This window comes from Sapajus apella, unplaced genomic scaffold, assembly GCF_009761245.1.
Source record: "Sapajus apella isolate SASKATOON/1434 unplaced genomic scaffold, GSC_monkey_1.0 scaffold61, whole genome shotgun sequence".
Taxonomy (NCBI): Eukaryota; Metazoa; Chordata; class Mammalia; order Primates; family Cebidae; genus Sapajus; species Sapajus apella.
The window spans coordinates 10,514,913-10,536,158 of record NW_022437001.1 but is presented as its reverse complement, the minus strand read 5'-3'; the positions used below and the strand labels follow the sequence as shown (position 1 = coordinate 10,536,158).

The 21,246-nt window shown below is 34.4% G+C and overlaps 1 protein-coding gene across 8 annotated transcripts in view; it reads right to left on the bottom strand.

Moving 5' to 3' along the window:
• Positions 1 to 21,246, bottom strand: part of INPP4B (inositol polyphosphate-4-phosphatase type II B) — an 841,422-nt gene that overhangs the window by 162,416 nt on the left and 657,760 nt on the right. For all 8 annotated transcript variants that reach the window (XM_032246545.1, XM_032246548.1, XM_032246546.1 and 5 more), the window contains one exon: positions 9,702 to 9,810. In XM_032246545.1, coding sequence (XP_032102436.1) covers positions 9,702 to 9,810 — 109 coding nt within the window. The remainder of the gene's footprint in view (positions 1 to 9,701; positions 9,811 to 21,246) is intronic.

Genomic DNA, 21,246 nt, shown 5'->3' with positions numbered 1-21,246 from the left:
ATGCAAAACGATTCAGTATCTCAATCTTGAAGTGTATGGGAGATACCAGTGAAGTGGGGCTATCTGCTAGATGGTTATAAATGTACATATATATGGACCTCATCAGTCATACCTTTACTTCACATGCAAATAATACCCGAAGCTCAGCATTCAAGACTGAATGAGAAATTAGGCATCTTATGCATATTAATACAACTTTTTGGTGGTATTACTTCTAAAATTTAACTACCTCTTAACTAAGAAGTCTTAGTTTATTAGTTAAGAAAGAAGTCCTCTTAAGTTTAGTTTTACTTAGTTAAGTATAGGAATTTATCTAGAAGAAACACCCATAAATTTGCAAAGATATATGAATAAGGATATATCTTACAAGTGCAAGTAGTTGTAACCAAAAACTTAGAAACAGTCTAAATGACAATCAATAGTATTTGGGTTAGATAATTATGATAAATCCAATAAATAAAATTCTACTCAGCACTCAGAAAGAATAAGATGTACATGCATCAACTTGAGAAATTGACAAAACATTTTTGTGAAAATGTATTCGTTATTTATATTACAGAAATAATAGCTAATATCAATGAAGACCTCATCATGTGCCAGGCACAGTTATAAATGCTTAGTATATATAAACTCATCAAATTTTAATAAAAACCCTCTTGGGTAAGCAATATTATTTCTACTTTACAGATGAGGAAACTAAGGTACAGAAACGTATGGTAATCTGACTAACATCACAAAGACAGTATGTGAGAATCAGAATTCAAACCCACTCTGGGAACAGAGTCTATGAATTGCCTGAGATGAAAGTTTCTGCTTGTCTCAGAATGAAGAACAGAAAAATTAAACAATTATAGAAAAGTCAAGAACATTACATTCTCAAGATTTGAGTTTGTAGACTAAGAGAATCACTGCTACAACTTAATTTGACATTCCAAGAAGAAATCTTGCAACAAAATATATTGAACTGCCCAGATTGGTTTATTTTAAAGAAAAGGACTAGAATAGGTAGGCTTTCAACAATATGAGCCTTTTTATTCTTTGAATTTGTGGCCTATAAGCAATATTTTTTTTTTGCACACAGCTAAATAAAAATAAAGAAGGAAGAAAAACTGCATTACAAATTCATTCAGAATCATGTGAAATGGAGCAAAAATACTTCGATTCACTTGTGCCACTCTTAGTTCAAAGCTTTGCGGGCCTCATTATTTACTTTGTGTAGTAGGTTCAAGTCTCAGCATGACTACTGAATTAAGGGCACTCTACTCTCTTTCCATGAAGATTTGGTGTTATATACAAGGAGTTGTATATAGAGAAGCCCACGTAGGGAAGAGAAACCTGGTGAACACTTTTGGCAGACCTAGCCTGTATTTGCCAAAATATGAAGAGAGTTAAGAGCTGAGAGTAGCCAACAAGGAACTCGCAGGGGGGAAAAACAAAAAAACAAAAAAACAAAAAGCATACTACCAAGGAATCAAATTATAATCAAAACAAAAACTTAGATTACCATCTCCTTCAAAATGATGTATTGTCAGCTACTGAACACAGTTCAAAAGAAAAAAAGGAACTGGCAGGGGCATTTAAATGATTCTTATTTCCACAGTGCCCATGTAATTCTACCATAATTTTTAAAAGAAAATTTTGTGACAGAAAATGTTCTTTCTGAACAGAAAAAAATAAGGTATATTTTAAAGTGAATGAGAGATAAATTTTAGCTATAGCTTATGAGGCTGATATTTTTAAATCTAGAGTATTGGGCATGACTTCCAAAGAAATACAAAGATTTAAGTTGTTTTATAAATTAAAAGTGTTATATTCATATTACATGTGTATGTGTGCATATATAGTATCTATCCATATACATAAATATACATATATTTGCATACCACACCCACACACCCACACACACACACACATATAATTTTTTTTTTTTTTTTTGGACACAGGTTCTCCCTCTGTCACCCAGGTGGGTGTTATCTTGGCTCACTGACTCTGACTTACAGGCTTAAGTGATCCTTCTGCTTCAGTGTCCCAAGTAGCTGGAACTAAAGGCATGTTCCACCAAGCCTGACTAATTTTTGTATATTGTTGTAGAGACAGGGTTTTGCCACATTGCTCTGGCTGATCTTGAACTCCTGAGTTCAAGCAAACCACTGGCCTCGGCCTCCCAAAGTCCTAGGATTACAGGCATAAGCCATCACGCTTTGGCCCATGTTACATGTATTGTGTAACTTAAAAATTACTCATTTAAGGCAGTTTTGCAGTTTTCAATTTTTAATAGAAAAATATATGAAGATGTAGATTATATGTGGAAAAAAAGACTGGAAGAGCACCCAGTATGCCACCAGTAATTGTTGTTAAGGAGGAATATTACAAGTATGATTTTAAACTCTTCCTTTTGATTTTGTTTGTTTTCCAATAAGCATATTTCTTTACAAAACTGGAAAATGACCAATGAAATTATTTATTAAAATATATATCAATGAAGGATAAAAATATTTCTACTTAAAATATATATGGCATGACTTATGAGTTTATGCAAAATACTAAGCATAGTTAAGATCTAAGACTCTGTGAATTGCACTGTCTGTGACTGACAAGTCCAAGCCGAAGAGGAATCTAGGGATCGTGCTAAAAATAGAAAAAAAAAAAAAAAAAAAAAAAAAAACACTCCAAGTAGGGAGAAAAAGAATTACCATCCCCAGTCAAATAATGGATACAATTATATTGCTTTTGAATTGAATCACTCACTCTCTTCCATAAAAAGAAATAAAAATTTTTATCCTTAAGCATGGAAGTAAAGATAATTAAAACAAATGATTTTGTAACTACTGATTAATCTGCTCATTTGTTACTGGAGAATGCATAGAAATGTGAATGTATGTTTTATATCTCCCAAATTAAGTAGTGGTTAATAATTCTATCAGAAAAATACATTTCAAAGTTAACAGCATAAGGTTTTGCATCCAGTTCTCCCATTCCCGGTTTATTGGATGCCTGCTATGTTACAGGTTATGGACAGCTTATTTCCCCGATATGTTTTTCCCCTTTTTATGCAAAAACCCTTTTATTTATAATAGAGAATGAGAAAATATCCACCTTTATTTCTCCATACAGTAGTAAGAAAACTCAGTTCCAGAGTTTTTTTGCCCTGTGACTTTGTAACCATTGATCTTATAGAAGTAAGAATGCTTTAACTTTGTTTGTTGCTAGCTGTGGTCTGAATGTTTGTGTTCCCCAACATACATATGTTGAAACCTAATCAGGAAGGTGATGATATTAGCAGATGGAGCCTTGGGAAGGTGATGAGGTCAAGAGGGATCTGTCCTTGTAATGGCAGGCCCCGGAGAGCAGCTTTGCCCTTCTCCCAGGTGAGGGTACAGCTAGAAGGTGCCATCTATGAGGAACGGGCTCTCATCAGACACTGAATCTGCTAGTGCCTTGATTTTGGACTTCCTAGTCTCTAGAACTTAGGTCAATAAGTTTCAGTGGTTTATAAATTACCTAGTTAAGATATTTTGTTAGCAGCAGGAACAGAGCTTGTTTTACTTTTCTTTAAAAAATGCCCCAAGGCCGGATGCCATGGCTCACATCTGTAATCGCAGCTCTTTGGAGGGCTGCGGTGGGCATATCACAAGGTCAGGAGTTCTAGACCAGCTTGGCCAATATGGTGAAAGTCCATCTCTACTAAAAATACAAAAAAATTTAACTGGGCATGTTGGCGCTCGCCTGTAGTCCCAGCTACTCAGGAGGCTGAGGCAGAAGGATTGCTTGAACCCAGGAGGTGGTGGTTGTAGTGAGCTGAGACAGTGCCACTGCACTCCAGCCTAGGCTACAGAGCAAGACCCGGTGACAGAGTGACACTCCATCTAGAAAAAAAAAAAGTCCCCTAATTCCAGCACAGGCTGTAGTTGTTGTGGGATCAAGTACAGCCTGCCACATTCTTATCACTACAATTCTAGTTTGTTTTCCTTAAGACTTTTCAAAGTGATTGCTTTTTCTTTTTTGATTGAAATCTGGGGGAAGCTAATGTTCACTGTGAGCATCTAGAACATATTCAGGGAAGGTGGGTGTGTAATTAGGGTAAGCGCTCAAGACAGGCATTTAAATTAAGACCACTTGCAGGGCATTAGTTCTGTTGTTATAAATAAATTGATAAATAGTACCAAATTCAGATTCTCTAGAAGAAGCTAACATGCCTTTCAAAAGCTTTTTTTTTTTTTTTTTTTTTTTTCATTTTAACAAAGGCTCTTGGTTTTAATGAGTTACTTTTTGGTGTTAATCAAAGAGTTAGGCTTTTAGGTCATAATCCTACCTAGCGAAAGTTCTGTCTGCATCTGATGTTCTGTGACCAGCCTGACCAACACAGTGAAACCCCGTCTCTACTAAAAATACAAAGTTAGCTGGGCATGGTGTCATGCACCTGTAGTCCCAGCTACTTGGGAGGCTGTAACAGGAGAATTCTTTGAACCTAGGAGGCAGAAGTTTCAGTGAGCTGAGATCGCACCATTGCACTCCAACCTAGGCAATAAGAGGAAAACCCAACTTAAAAAATAAAGAAAGAAATGTTCAAAAGGGCTGGGTATGTGGGTGTGGCGGTTCATGCCTGTAATCCCAGCAGTTTGGAAGGCCAAGATGTGAGGATCCCTTGAGCCCAGGAGTTCAAGACCAGCCTGAGCAACATGTTGAAACCCTGTCTTGGCAAAAAAGAAAAAAAAATATATATATATATATATATATATATATATATATATATATACACACACACACACACACACATATATATAAATAAATTAGTTGGACATGGTGATGTGCACCTATAATCCCAGCTACCTGGGAGCCTGAGGCAGGAATATCACTTGAACCCAGGAAGTGGTGGTTGCAGTGAACAGAGATGGTGCCACTGCATTCCAGTCTGGGCAACATAGCAAGACTCCATCTCAAAAAAAAAAAAAAAAAAAAAAGAGAACATTTTAAAGTAAGCAAAATATACGTTGTAGTAATAAAGTTTTGTCTTTTAAACAATACTAAAAGTAAAAACTTGATTCATGTTTTGAAGGAGAAATTCACAAACTTTCACATGGTATTGAAGTAAATCAACGGACACTAGGTACAGTAGATGTTTGATATTACAAGATAATATATAAGTTACAAACATCCTGATTTGGGTTTATTAAAAAATGTGTAATTAGAGCTTTGGTTATCTTAGAAAGATATCAAGTTTTCAGTATGAAATCCTCTATGATATGTTCAATTGTATGTGTCTGTATGTTACTCAACCCGATTGTCAAAGATCAAAATTCTTATAGCTTTCCTCTCACATTCAGTTCCATTTTGCAACTCTCTAATGAGTTTGGGATTCTCTAAACAAAAATTCTCAGTGAGTGAGTTTTAATACCTTACCTCAATAAATATTCTCTTACTTATATTTTCTTTCTGCCTGATACATACCAATGGAAGTTCTATACAGTTTTTCAAGTTCAACTCATCTGTGTAGCTCTTTCTGTTTTTATTCTCCAGACCTTTTGTCTGTCTTCCAATAGCACTATTCACTTACAGCTATATCAGTAGTTCTCAATTCTGGCTATACATTAGGCTCACCTGGGAAGATTTAAAAACGTATCGATGCCTGGGTCCCGTTACCAAAGGCTTTGACTTAATTTGTCTGGGGTGATATCCTGTTATAAATAAAAGTTTTTAAAGCTCCAAAGGTGATTCTAGTATGCAGCCAAGGCTGGTAACCGTGCTCTCTATATTATTAATCTTATTGCATTATGATTATTTATTAATGCAATTAATCTTATTGCATTATGATTATTTTCTCCCATTCTAGTTTTCACACTTTTAAGTCAGCAACTATATCTGATTTGTATGTGAATTCCAATGCCTGTTGTATTGGATCTATAGAATACTTATATATACAAGGTGCTCTATCTCTTATTCAAGGAAAGTAGAGTATATCACAGAAACATCACACAAGAAAAAACCTAATACATTACTGTGGCCTAGTAAGGCTATAAGAGAAGTAAAAATAAAGTATTAGAGAGGAGAATCAAATCAACTTGAGAAATCAGAAAAGCCTAATTATAAGGGTGAAATCTTCACATGGACCATGTGTAGAATTTTGAATAGGATTGTGTAAATGGTTTTCATAGAAAGAAATGAGAAATGGTAGAAAATGAGGAGACTAGAATAATTTCTTGTAAAAGGGAACAGAATGAGGAAAAAGGAAAAGGTAGAAATACATGAAGCCCATTTAGGAAATAGTTTATATAGCATTTTAGAAGCAAAAATAGGAGAAATGGGTGATAAGGGTAGATACTGGTGGATGAAATCATGGATGCTTTGAATGCCCAGTGAACAAGCATGGACTCCTCAAAGTTTCTAAGCACAAGAATAAGGTACTCAGAAACTGTGCTTTAAAAGTTCAATCTCCCTAATTGTAACTCTTAATAAATATGGTTGTATGACCTCAATTACTTTATATAAACATTATAAGCAATATTATCTTACACTAAAACCTTTTTCATTCTGTGGCCAATGTATTCATCACAAAAGAGATCACCAAGTGACATAAACATAAATTATGTCTTTTATCAGATGACAGTATTTTATTAGCTTAGCTGAGAAAAAAATAAACGGAGGTTAAATAGTACAATGGCTGTGGTAGCTCCCAAAAACCTGGCCTAAAAGACTTGGCTATCTGTGTTGTTGTTGTTGTTGTTGTTGTTGTTTTGTGGGGGGTGACATCAAATCAAACATGAGGCAAAGAAAAATTTCCTCATTTGTGATTTCGTGTCCTGCAAAATGTAATTGTTTACTTTAACCTAAAGCCCAAATTACTCATTTCATATAGTCATTTTTACTTCAATACATTGCTGTTGACTGACAAATGCAATATTTGTTGCTGAAAAAGCCTGTAGAAAAAGTACTGGCATAGTGCCATGACTCTGTAGTCATGAAGTCTCTGCCCAGGGCAGCTCTTAATTTAACGGGTAGGCTGATAACCGCACTCACCAGTATATTGCCTCAGCAAGCTGTATTTGTCCCATACCACTGCCCTATAAAGAGTTATTTTAAGATCCACAGAAAGTTCTTTTTTATTTCTTTTAAAATCTTCATTGTATTTTATCAATAAAGCAATGGGATATAGAATCAAATGAAAAATTTGGAGCAATCAGTGTTTGCAAGCATTGAACACACTTTTACTTTTGTGTTAAAATTAGCCCAAGATCTGTGAGAGAGAGAGAGAGAGAGAGAGAGAGAGTGTGTGTGTGTGTGTGTGTGTAGGTATGTAACAGCCCAGTGAAAAATCAAGAAAAGTGAAGGATTCAAATATTTATGCAAATATTTAAAACTTAAGAAATATTATTTAGAGTCAACATAGAACTCAACAGTTGTCTTTGACAGAAATGTATTTTATAAAATTATAGGGTTAGGTTCCATATTTCACATACTAACGCTTTATATGCACAACTGGATTCCAACTGTGCTGTGGGCAGTTTTCAGTCTTCTAATTTGGTGATATACTTTACAATTTAATTGAGAAAATGAAATAAGTCAACTCTTAAGGTTGAGACATAGTTCCAAACAAGATGGACTAAATGCAATCTATTTTGCTTCCCCTGTTAATCACAATGGAACACTCTAGACAAAACATCTAGAAATGCCACCTATCAAAAGACTCTTAACGGTAGACTACAGAAGGTATATGGTTAGGGTCCTCAGGACTTAATGAATGATATGGCAGTGAGCTTCACAGGATTTTTCTTGCCTCCTATAATGTCCCAAACTGGGTGTCACAGAATTCCTTAATGCACCAAAGCACTGATCAAAAAAAGAAAAAAAAAGCACCCAGGAAAAGCCAAAGAACCTGGAACAGGGTGGCCCAGCCATATCAACCTGTTCTGGGGGTGAATACCACAAAAATGTCATGCCCCTCCCCCACTAGGAGAATGGTACAGTAGGGAATCAGTAAGAAACACCCTCCATCCCCACTCAGATTCCAAGGGCAAAACCCTGTCTTCCACTCATACCCCCACTTCAGTAGAGAAGGCAGCCCTTCCCCATGGGGCCTATGGCTTGAATTAACTTCCAGCTCCCATAAAGTTATTAGGAGATGCCCCTCCCTTGCAGAGCCCATGGGTGAAACTTTGACTTCCACTCCCCACTGCAATAATATTTGGGAGAAGGGTGTATTAATGGGTAAACTGAGGGAGTTTTTTGTGGTGATGAAACAGTTCTATACGATGTTCATAATAGTGATGGTTACTCTAATCTATGCATGCAGTATAATTTTATAAAACTATAAAACCTCTCCCACCAAAAATCAAGCAAACAAAAATAAACAAAAAACTTGAAAAATCAGAATAAGAACTGTAACTGAGTTAATATTGTACCAAAGTCAATTCCTTAAAAGGAAAAAAGAAAAATATATATGTATTGGTAGTTTATATATTTATATAATAAGTCAATTATTCAATTCTAACCTTCTTTACATGCTTTCTCCCTAAACACCTGGGCACCAAAAAACACATTTACATTTGATACATGTGATAAAACTTTAAAATAATTTCCGGTTTTGCCACTCAAATAGATTTTCTAATACTATTGCTAAATCAACTGTGACTAAAGAATGACTATTTGCCCCTAACTTTCAAAATCTGGATTCTTCAACAAACACCAGGCCTACTTAAGGGTGGAAGGGTAGAAGGGTGGAGGGTGGGAGGAGGGCGAGGATTGAAAAACTGCCTCTTAGGCACTATACTTATTACTCAGGTGGCAAAATAACCTGTACATCAAACCCCTGTGACATGCGATTTACCCTGGAAAACAAATTTAAAAAAAATAAAAAAAATAAAAAAACCTGCCGATGTACCCTTAGAACCTGAAAGTAAAAAAAAAAAAAAGGGGGGGGGGGGGCGGGGCGGGGGGGGGAAGCTCTTAACTTAGGAAGAGTAACTACTTGAAAAGGAAAGTAGTTATTCTTCAGGCCTGGACAGGCACTGCATGCTTCACATGAGCGTGGTCATAGCTAGAGAATATTATAGGATAAGCAAGCTTAAGTGGATGAGACATGGAGGAGAACAATAATCTGCTGCTGCAAACCTGTATAAGGCAATATTCAAAAGCATCTGAAAACAAACACTGGAAAAACAGTATATTAAAATGATAAATAATAGTGCTAATACTCTGGTTTTTGGGTCATGCCTTTTCCCTAAGGAACAGAACATACATTTCTGTATGGATGTGTCTTTTTCAAGCGGCACAATTAAATGTGCCTCAGGCCACCATGGAAATTACTAGTAGGCTAAAAATCGTAAATCAGGAGCCATAATCTACATTCAGTATCTTTGGCTCCACAGTTAAGTTAGACTGTATTTCCAGCTAAATCCCTGAACACCTCCTTTGAGCAAGCAATAGTTGACACTAGAATATCACCCCTTAGTTGTGTGCCTTCTGGGAAAATTTTCTGCCATCACAATGCTTCTCAACAAGCAACACACTTAGGCAATTTGTTCACTCTAACTTCTTCTCTGGTAGTTTTGAGATATTTAACAACTTTGTATTACCAAATGGGTTAGAGATGTTAAGAACTGTATATTGTGATGGACCAATCTTCTTTATTCTAACCTTGTATATAGGCTTCCCCAAAGGGAAGATACTATTAATGGAATCTGTGCTTTCCTCGTGTCTTTACTTACTTTCTTCTCTCTGTTTCAAATCTATGGAGTAGTTTCCGCAGACCACCATTCTTAAATCCCTGAAAATGGGCAGCTGGGGCTCCCACAGTGATGACATCGTAGAGAGCATCTGGAATAGAAACAGACAAGGAGATGAACACTTTGCAAACATTTATCTCCGTCATGCTGTTTGCATTGAAGCATACCTACTGTAGGAAGTATGAGAAAATGTTCTGTTTAATTTTGCAGGAATAACTATGAACTCACATCTCAAGGGGGAAAGAGGAGCTAATCAATCTTTCTAAAAGCCACCTGTGCATCTAAACAAGGTATAATATTTTCCTGATTTATGACTACATCTTAATTATATGCTACAGTGTAGAACAGTGTGTTCTCTCATTATTCTACATACTTACTGAGATAACATGTTAATTGCTCTTTTGTGTATTTTACTTTATTGAGTTTTGCATCATTTAATTTGCAATCATGTTGAAATTCAACAATAATGAACAATCTTTCAACCAAATTTTAAATGGAAAAAAAATCAAATTATTAAGCATTTTGGCTCAAGGGCAGAATACTACTAATACATTTTTAAAAATCTATACAGAGTACTTTCCTGATTGTGTATACTAAATCTTATGCAACTTCAAATGGATGCTTTTGCAATTTCCTTAGGTGACATAGAAAGAACACACAAAATGTTTCTTGTTCTGTTTTCTAGTAAGATACTTTATTTTTTTTAACAAAAAATCCATACATTTAAATTGAAACTTAATCCTTTGATCTTGAAAGCCATGAAGTTTGATACATATTAAGTTTACGGCTTCCAAACATGCCATCATTTTTACATTCTAATGCAAAGTATCCCCATAAGAAGGAAGACAGAGTGAATGCTCTCTTGTTAAACTACATTTTATTTGAGAAGCCTCATTTCATAGTAGATCCTTTTCAAATTGATTTTGCTATTGACACTTGGGTTGTTCTTCAGATCTCATTTACTAGGAAAACATAAATTATTTTATAGCTTTATGGTAAACACCATAACATCTTCAGAGCAGTTTAATCCAGATGCATCTAACAATTTTCTTCTAATAAAAAATGTCTTCAAGTGAAAGATGTCAGCAGCATTCAGAAAATGCAAAGTTACAGGAAAGAATACAACACAAACCAACCTGCCAATAAGGCATATAATGAAAATCATTTAATAAGTCACTGTAATGGTAATCTCTTGTCCTCTTTAAAAAGTCATTAATAAACTAGAAGTCAGCTCTTCTTAAGGTAGCAGAATATTAGATTTGTAAGAAATTTAAATATTTTCTAGTCCAGGGGATTTTAACCTAGGGCTAAGATACTGGATTCAGGGTATCCAAGGATGTTTGTTAATTACATAATTACATCTATTCTATGTCAGATAAAGGGATCACAGCTTTCTCAAAGGGTCATGAGATCACCCCAAAGTTACCAACATTATGTTTTAGTCCACCTTCATTTATCTGATGAGAATCCTGAGGATCATTAGAAGTTAACTGCTTCATCCATTTATTTGATAAGAAGCCTGAGGATTATTAGAAGTTAACTTTCTAAAACCCCAAGGATTTTAAACTCAGGGACTTCTGGCTTCTAACTCAGTGACAGAGAGTCAGAGCTCCCTGGTGGTTTAAATTAATGATGGGAGCCTGAGTCACTGGCTTTGGATTCCAGATCTGCCACTTACAAGTTGTTTAGCATTGGGAAAATTATTTAACTTCTCTCTGTCTCAGTTTTCTCGCTATAAAATGTAGTTGAAAATAGCTAAAAGTGATAAGCATTTAGTAAATGTTATCAATGATTATTATTTTCTGTATAAGAAACAATCCCACCAATTAAACAAAGAAAGGTGATGTATTAGCTTTTGTTTATTGCTCTATAAAAATAAACTTTTGAGTCTGAAAAGAAAAATGACACTGGGGCTCAGTCTTCTGAGTGAAATCAGTTCCCAAGTTAATTTAAATGCAAAAAGACATATTATCATGACAATGCAACAAAATATGCCACATTTCTGCCAAAAACTGGGTGACCAGCAATACCAACAATACAGAGAGAGACTAAAAATATTACTCAGCCTTAAAAAAGATGGAAACTCTGCCATCTGCAACAAAATGAATGAGCCTAGAGAACAATATGCTAAGTGAAATAAGCCAGTTCCATGACAGACACTCCATTTACATGAGGTACTCAAAATAGTCAACCTCATAGAAGCAGAGAGTATAACGGCGGCTGTCAGGGAATGCAAAGTTGTTATTCAATGGGAATAAAGTTTTAGTTATGCAAAAGAAGCTCCAGAGACAAGCTGTACAACATAGTGCCTATAGTTAATAACACTGTGTTGGTACACTTAAAAATGTATTAAGAGGGTATATCTCATGTTAAGTGTTCTTAAAACAACATCATCAACAACAAAAAGGCCATAGAACAACCTTTTTGAGGTGATGGATTTGTCTGTTAACTTAATTGTGGTGATAATTTCATGGGGGTTTGCCTACGTCCAAATTCATCAAGTTGTAAATATATGTGCAGGTTTCCATAGGTCAATTTTACTTCGATAAAGCTGTTTTTTCAAAAAATGTAGACATATGTTCCACTAAGCCTAAACTAAATGTATTCTTACTTCAACTTTCCCAAAAAACATTGCCTGTAGCCTGTTCAGAACTACCCAATAAGAAGAGAAGGAAAAGGGAGGTGAAATCTGAATAGAGACAGAAGTATGAATTGATGAAAGTTTAAATAACTAACATTTGCAAAAACACTTGACCACAAACACGTTTATGGTTCCTTGTAGTGCCTTCTAAGAAGCCTATGCAAGTGGCAGCCGCTGACATTTTAGCTGTCTCAGCTTTACAGTGAATCTTTGCGGTGTTGTTCAATTCGTCCATGATTTCAGCATCCTTCAAAGCTACTTTCTGGGAACAGAAATAATCTCTATTCATTTACCTCACTGCTCATGAAAATTCTAGGTATATATGAAGAAACCAAGACATTTTGAAATAGCAGGTAAAGGAGAAGGAGCGCATCATTTGAATAGTCTCCTCCCCTCATAACAAAGAGCTGTTTGTTTATTGTTAAATCTAAATGGAGTGTTTCTACAGAACCACCTGTAGTATGACTCCAAAAGTTATGAACAAGCTGTTCTGTAAGTTCTAACATTTTATTTTCATTCTATTTACAAACTCATCCCTTTTAGGGGTATCACACCCTATTTTTATCAAGGACTATGAAATCTCTTGGCTAGTTCTGACCTCTTCCAAACAAAATAAACCAATTCCTAACTGCTTAATAGACACCGCTGAGTGTCAAAGCCTGCTAAGCTTAACATGTTCTAACTCTTGACCCTAACTGGCTCTTCCTGATTCCCTGTGACAAATACAGACAATTCCTTTAAGCCTCCCAGAGTAGGGCCCTCAAGATCATGTTCAACTCCTTTCCTTCCCTCATTATATCTCACCAGTCCTAACAACTCTCTTACAAAATATTAATTTCTTTTGTTCATGTTACTTATCTTTATCTTAGTGCTCATCTTCCTCATTTTTGTCAAGATGACTACTGCCTCTCAATGTTAGCCTCTCTGCAACTACAATGCAGTAGTTCACTTTTATATGGGTGGCCAGTCCATCACTTTCTCTGAAACACAGCCTTCAGTACTTAGAGAACATTCAAACATCTAAGGCCATATTCAAGCCATCTATGATCTGGGTCCAATTGTTCCTTGGTCACATCATCCAGTGTATTATAAGCACTATGAAAGTGAAAATTATCGTAATCCAGATCACTTGAGGCCAGGAGTTCGAGACCAGGCTGGCCAATATGGTGAAACCCTCTCTTTACTAAAACTACAAAAAATTAGCTGGGTGGGGTTGCAGGCAACTGTAATCCCAACTACTGGGGAGACTGAGGCGGGAGAATTGCTTGAACTGGAGAGGCGGAAGTTGCAGTGAGCCAAGGTCACCCCATCACCCTCTAGCCTGGGCAATAAAAGCGAACTCCATGCCCCACATCCCCGCCAAAAAAAAAAAAAAAAAAAAAAAAGAAAGAAAAAAAGTAAAAGTTATTGTAGTCATTTTCAAAAGTATATCTTCCATGCTTGGCACATGGCAGGTACTCCTCATTTATAGCATGATTGCCTGTTGTCCAGTTACAACAGCAGTTCCGTATTTGTTGAAGTCTTTACATCTTGGTTCTTGTGTTCTCTGACTTGGGTATTTTTCCATCCTAACCTCCCTCTCATTTCTTTGTCACTGAAATACCACTGCTCTTTTGCAATCAAACTCAATTACCACCTTCTTTTTGAAGCCTTTCTGAATATTCCAGTCAGAATAATAATTTTTATCTATACTTCCACATTGCTTTGTCTTTACCTTGAAGATTTATTTAATTCCTTATGATAGTTTCTATATTCAAATAAAATAATGAATATGGTCATAAAATTGTTACAATTGTTTCAAGACTCATATTCTTCACTGGATATGTCATTTGTGGATAAGAATTATATTTAGTAAATAATAACAATGTTAATAATGATGATGGCTACAATATAGTAAGAGCACAATAAAAGTTACTAAATGAATGAATAATCATGACAACACCCAGCATTTATTCGGTGCTTCCCTGTACCATTACTTTAGTAGGTACTCTATTTTCATAATCTCATTTAATTTTCAAAATAATCCTGTAAGATAAATCTTATTTCCCCAGCTTTATACACAATAAAACTGATTATGCATAAGATTAAATAATTTGCCTAGTCTTAGCTAGTAAGTTTTGGATCTGATATATTTTCCAAAGTCTGATTTATTCAACAAACAAACAAACAAACTTATACTATAAACAACCTTTAATGCCTTAGTCATGCTTATATTTTCTATTGGCCGCAGCAACCATGAGCATATACTGGATGCTCAAAAGAGCTGGTCTGCATTAACATTCTAGATGTCTACCTCTAAAATAGAGGTATTTTTGTAATCACATCAAAAATAAGTCTAAACATTGATTGTTAATTGTGGTCTCAGAGGGCAAAGAAAAGCTTGTAATTTATAAAAATGTTAAAAAATGATTAAACTGACCTGACCTATATTATCCTAATCTTTATTCATTCACTAAACAAACACTCACTGAACACATACCCTTCTCAGTGGTTACCCTAATTTCCTGTGACTATTTAAAATTAAGGACAGAACATTTCTGTATTAGAGTTGATGTAATTCTTATTTATCAAATATAAGGAGGTTTCAGTATGATTTACTACAGCAGAAACTAGGTACATACTTAAATTGTAAGCAAAATTAATTTTAATCTTAATTGCCTTTTCCAACCTGGTATTGTTTCTATCTTAATTACAGTTTTTATTTATTCTTTTGTTCATTTTTAAAGTGTGTTTTCTTAAGCCTTTCTTTTCCAGCTTTCTCCAATGATTTTTCCCTATTTCTACTTTTTGTTTTAATCTTCCACAATCTTATGCCATATCCTCAATTGCCTTTTCTTATCACTCTGTTCTTTTCCTTGTTCTCATCTTTGGCTTCCTTCCCTGTGTTCCCTGCAGGATTCCTTCACTTCAGAGCACCAATGTCTTATTTATAATCCCATGAATTACTCACAGTTTTTAAACTCTTTTTCAATTTCTCATATATTTTTTTTAGTATCTTTTTCACTTTTTTATAAGTTCATAATATAGGCAAACACTAAGTGGCCGTAAGAGAAATAAGTAAAAATATTCTGAGGGAAAACAGTTTATCTGTCCTTTATCATATTTATAATTCATATTCCTAACTCAAGATAATTCATGGAAAGATATTCTACATATTCTGTTAAGATGTCAGAATACAGAAAGTAAATGACACAGTTAATTAAATGTCTTTTCTTTAATCCTGTTCCAATTCTCAAATTCCTGTAAAGTTCTTCCTATTACCTAAACTGCCCTTCCCTCTTTCACTTTTCTGTCCTTTACTCTTGTAAATTTCATACTTAGGACTAGCTGCTAAGTTAGTTCCTACATAGAAATCTTTGTATAATGTACCCAGCTAGAAACACTTACTTCTTCCTCTTTCCTATCATAGTCCTAAATTCATATCTATATCAGAGCATTAATTACTTTTCATATTGCATAAAATAATTTTAATAGTTAATTTACTTTCTTCTGTAGGCTTTATACAAAGTAAAATACAGGCATTGTAAAGTTAATGTCTTGTCTTTCTCCAAACAGAAATCATTGTAATGTTGTAGGTGTTCAAAAATGTCAGTAAATAAACATATATATTCTGAGGCTCAATTCACTATTGTTTGTCATTAGATCATATAAGGAATTAATATTCTTAACTAATGAATAAAATATATACACTGTCAATAAAAAACATTAGAATCTGGATACACATGCACACACACACAAAGATGCACACACACATCTCAGGAATATGTGTGTATATACGTATATATATTCTGGATTATAGCCTATAAAAGAACAAAGAGCTTATTATAACTAAATTGCTCTCAACATTTCCATGGAATTTGAATTAACTTTTAATATCCTGTCTAAAAGAGGAAGGAATATAGAATTCCTTTAAGGGGATGTGTTCAAATTGGTTTTTCCACTCACACATCTTTTCTCTTCTAGAATCCTGCCTTTCATTCAGCTGTCAGGTATTCTCAAGCTCCTCCAATCTATAAACGTTCCTCAGTCTTTCATTGTCTCTCATGATCTTGACATTTTTGAAGAGTACTGATCAGTTACTTTGCAGAATGTTCTTCAGGTTGGGTTTCTTTTGTGTTTCATCATTAGACTGAGGTTCTGCAATGTGGAACAGACTACTATGGAGGTGACATGCCCTTCTCAGAACACCATAACAGTATAGGTTTCTGTACTACTGTGAGGCTAACCTTGATGCACTGGGGTACCTGCCACTACCAATAGTTAATTCTCCTCTAGAAAGTTAGTAACAGTTTGAGGGGACATACTTTAAGATTACACAAATATCTTTTTTTCTGCTTAAACATTTATTCACTAATCTTTGCATTCACTGATGGATCTGAAATTATTACTGATATATTTGAATAGTAATTTTCATTTCATTCCTCTCACATTATTAATTGGAATTCTTCTGAAAGGCATGGTTGACTCTTCTCCTCCATTCATTTACTTATTCAGTTATCTATTAATATTAATATAGACCCACGGGAACTTTTCTTTTGGTTAATGACTCAGTAATATCTTTTTTAAGTTGTGCCAGCTTTGTGTTCTGGGAGCTCCTTAAGGTTGGTTGTTGTGCCCTTTATATTTACCTATTCTATTAAAACATTTTTCCCTAGTATTTCATTACCTTCTAGAGGCACAAATGCTCTCAAATCATCTTGTATTTTCTCTGACTGAGCCCTGCAATCAACCACCTTTACAATGAACCTTGATCCTTTTTATTAGAGAACAGTATTTAGAAATCAAGTACTGAGGATGAGTTATGCTCACTGCTACTATGATGTCACTGCTTTCCCTTTCAGTAGCGAGGACAGAAAATATATGTCCTATACTAATTGTGTATGTATACTTCCATATTTATTTCTTTATCTGCCTCTATTTTTTATTTCTCATTCTTTCTATCATTTTTATAATGTTATTGATCATTTATTATTACTTAAAACAATAAAAGTAAGTTAAAAATAAAGCAGATTGGGGATGTGAAATTCTAAGATATATTGATAAGCAACAAAACAATCAGGATTTGAAAAAAAATAGGCATACTTATGTGTTCTCAAATGTGAAAGTACTAGAGAGCAAAAATAGGGGAAAACATTCTTCATTTTCAAACTTCATAGAATACATTTCAAATTGACAAACTCTCACAGCTAGTATAAGTGCAGCACGTTATCTAAATTCTAGAAAGGCATTTTCAACCTAACTATGATATTCCATTAATACCAAGAGGTATTCTCCACAGAGACACTTAGATATGGTTTATGTCTAGATACTTATAAAGCTGACAAGGTCTCCCTCTCTTTCCATTTCCTCTATTGCATTCTGATTCTACCGATCTTGATCAGAACCACTCCTCAAAAAGCTGGAATCTTTGTGTGCATAGTTTACCAAAGTTCAAAGAATTTGGCTTTCAATAGCATTGGTACACTGCATGTCTTCAAATTGGGGCTTTTAAGTTTTAAACTTTTTAACTTTGATAGCCAAAGAGTGACTTTGAAGGAAGCAATTGGAAAATAGCTGCTGAATGATACCCTCAGAATTGACATGAATTTAAGCCAAAGGAAACAGCTTTGTTCTCCAGCTATGGATATGTTCAGTTTGTCACATGGTCTGAAATAACACTGTGTACAATTGTGTAATCCTTAACTTTAATCGAGATATTTTTCCTCACATTTAAAACCGGTCACTCAAATTGTTAAGGTACCAATACTTTCTATGAAAATTACAAATTTATTATATTAGGTAATCTTAATATTTTGCAATTGTCATTTGATAATTATCAGCTATAAGTATCCTAATGTGAAACAGCTAGGTTTACCTCCTTTGGCCCTTTCAGTCTTGAATTTCACTTATAATTACTACAAAATAGGATACTGATCTACGCATACCATGTGATTTATTTGCTGGTCTCTTTAGTCAATGGAGAATGGTATACACTTAAAGTACCATGTTCATTTTTAGTTGGGGCAGTTGTACTCCTTTAAATTTATAATTATCTGCAATTGATTGTTTTTCTCCAAAGAGAAAAAATGTACAGGAAAAAAATAACCTATAGAAAATAACCTAGAAAACAAAATTACAATTCTAAGGTATCAATTTGATCAGTAAAATCTGTGTTATCATTTTTAAAATCTCTTTATTGTATCCTGCTCTTTATGATTTTTTGAACAGCTTCTACCATGGCCATATCCTATTTTTCATGTATCTTTGTGATTTGAATAGCCCTTAGCTGTATGTAATAAAAGTCTTCAGATTTTTGGTATCAAAAGATAATTACAAAAATCTAAGGGGATTTTTTTTTTTTATAGAAAATTTAAGCACACACACAAAAAACGTTTCTTTTCTAAATCTGTCTTCCTTTTTTTTGACATTTTATAGTGTCTCAAAAATTGTCTTTGGCTTTGTGAAAATTGCATAGCATCCAAAGTAACAGATAAAAAGTAATAGAGAAGTAGAATTTAAGTTGTTGAGTCTTGTCAAGCTAAGGACACCAGATTGGTTTGAGATTTAATAACAGGGCTGCCTCATAGCCTTTTAAAAGCCATTTAATAATAGAAATGAGATAATAACTCTATTTTTCCCAGAAGATCTTTCTAAAATTCCTACAACTATAAGATAGTGTTAATGTCAAAATGAAGACATGCTGACCTTATATCAAGGAAAAACTTAAGTATAATTCTTGATTTCAAAATGGCTTGCAATATGTCTTTGACAGGAATAGCAAGCCTTTAGGGATTTTTAAGGGAAACCTGTTTCAAAACAGTCTAAGCAATTTGACATCGTGATTAAATATATCTAAGGTAAGTATGCTTCACTGATGAGGTGATACTCTCAAACTCTTGAGATACAGACATCAGAGAGCTCTAGAAGCTCCTCTCTTTTGCTCCTTCCTTCTTTGTAGAGATTAGAAGATGAAAGATCACAGAGGTTAGCTTACTCCTCCATAGTTGCACAGTAAATTTTGGCTAGTGTTGGACATGATTTCAACTGCAGCTTTATGATATAAAATCATTTTTTAAAAACATACATTAGTTAAGGTTATTTTCATACCAATTTACAGAACCTTACTTGAGATACCTGAAAAACAACAAACAAAAACAAGGAGAGTAGGTGGGGCTGTGCTTGACAGGTGAGTTTCACTCATGCAAACTAGGGGCAAGCCCATTCATTCCCTGTGGGCTCCAATCAGGAACTGAAAAGCCATGAGAGACTATCTCTGCCTTTTCTCTCTTTTTGTGGTCTCCTTGATTACTGATTTTTCTTCCCCATTGAAAAAACAAGTACTTTTTGGGTTTCCTAGAACACAATTAGAGTTAAATTCATGAGCAGAGGTTGTCTCTGAATCCCTAAAGAGAATCCCCAAGTGAAACTCCATTGATTCAGTTTGGGTGAAGTGTTCATCCCAGACTCTCTTTTTGTTTTTTAGCACATACTGCGTCAGGCACTGTGATCACTCAAGCACCTATATCTAAAAGGACCACTCACAAAGTAAAACCACGGCTATATAGCTAATATTTACAAAACACTCATGCTTAGAGTTAGCTGTGCATTAATAATGCAGAGTTACATAAAGAAGACTTTTAGTAATATAGATTACAACAGATCCGTAAACTATGTCTGCTGTGAAACAAAGCAGTTGCTTTAGTTTGAATTCGTTAAATTTTATAGCAAAATACAGTACTTTTCTATTGTATATTTATAATATATAAAATAAAACAGAATATTACATTATAGGAGTTTATAGTCCATAATGTTCACAACTGATGTGCTATGAAAATAAAATGTACTAAAGTATATTAGTATAAAAACTTTTGTTTTTAATTTTGGGGTTTATGTTTCATTCCTGTCACTGCTGGCTGAGATCTACTATGGTAAGTATTCTACTTGTTGCATTTAATTTAAGTAATGAATAAGGATGAAAATCTTAATGAGTTTTAGGGCACCCTAAGTTAACTGGAGGTTATTTCCTTTGTCAGTAGGACACATGACAGCATTAGTTCTGCTCAGTTATTTATTTCAAGAACTAGATACTAGCCTCGTATTTGGTGGATCTGCCAGCTATTGTTTGCAAAGCTTCCACTTCAAATACAGCAGGTTTATTAATCAAATGTGAATAGACTCAATTTACTAATGGTAAGAATAAAAAAATTAGACCACATCCAAATAACTTGCCAGTAAAACACCAAGGCTTAGCCCATCTTACTTGCATTATTATCTTGCAATAATAATTCAGCTAAACATTCAAATCAGTAGCCACAAATCTTAAATAAATTTAACTGCAATCTAAAATCTGTTAACTATATGTTATATAAGAAAGTAGAAAATTTGAATCACTACCACCTATGACAACTTTTAACCTTTTCATTTTGAAAATAATTAAATGACACTAAGAGAGGTCAAATAACATGGTTAAAGTCAAAGCAGTAAGTGGTAAGGGCCCAAAATTTCAGTGGAGTTTTCAGCCTCTGATTGGTGATCTAGTCTACATAGCAGCTACTTAATCTGAACTCCAGTTTCAAATAATAACTTTTAATATTATGTAAATATCTTTAAAATATAAGCTTGATAATTTAACATGCAGTTATATATGCAATACAATTCAGTACGTTTCCCATTAATATGGCCCTTACGATATCTAGTTTATCGCCATATTTTCTTCTTAGCTCTTCAAAGACCAGAACCAGTCTTTCTGCTAACTGCTTTGTCAAAAATCTTCTAGTTCATGCGTTTTACCCTAGGTTTGTTCCATTAAAATTTTGGTTTTTCCTATATTGCTTGATATTTGTCACTACAAGTAAGAAATTCCTTTCTAAATCCTGTTGTGGGTTCACTTGTACCCGACAAGAAAGA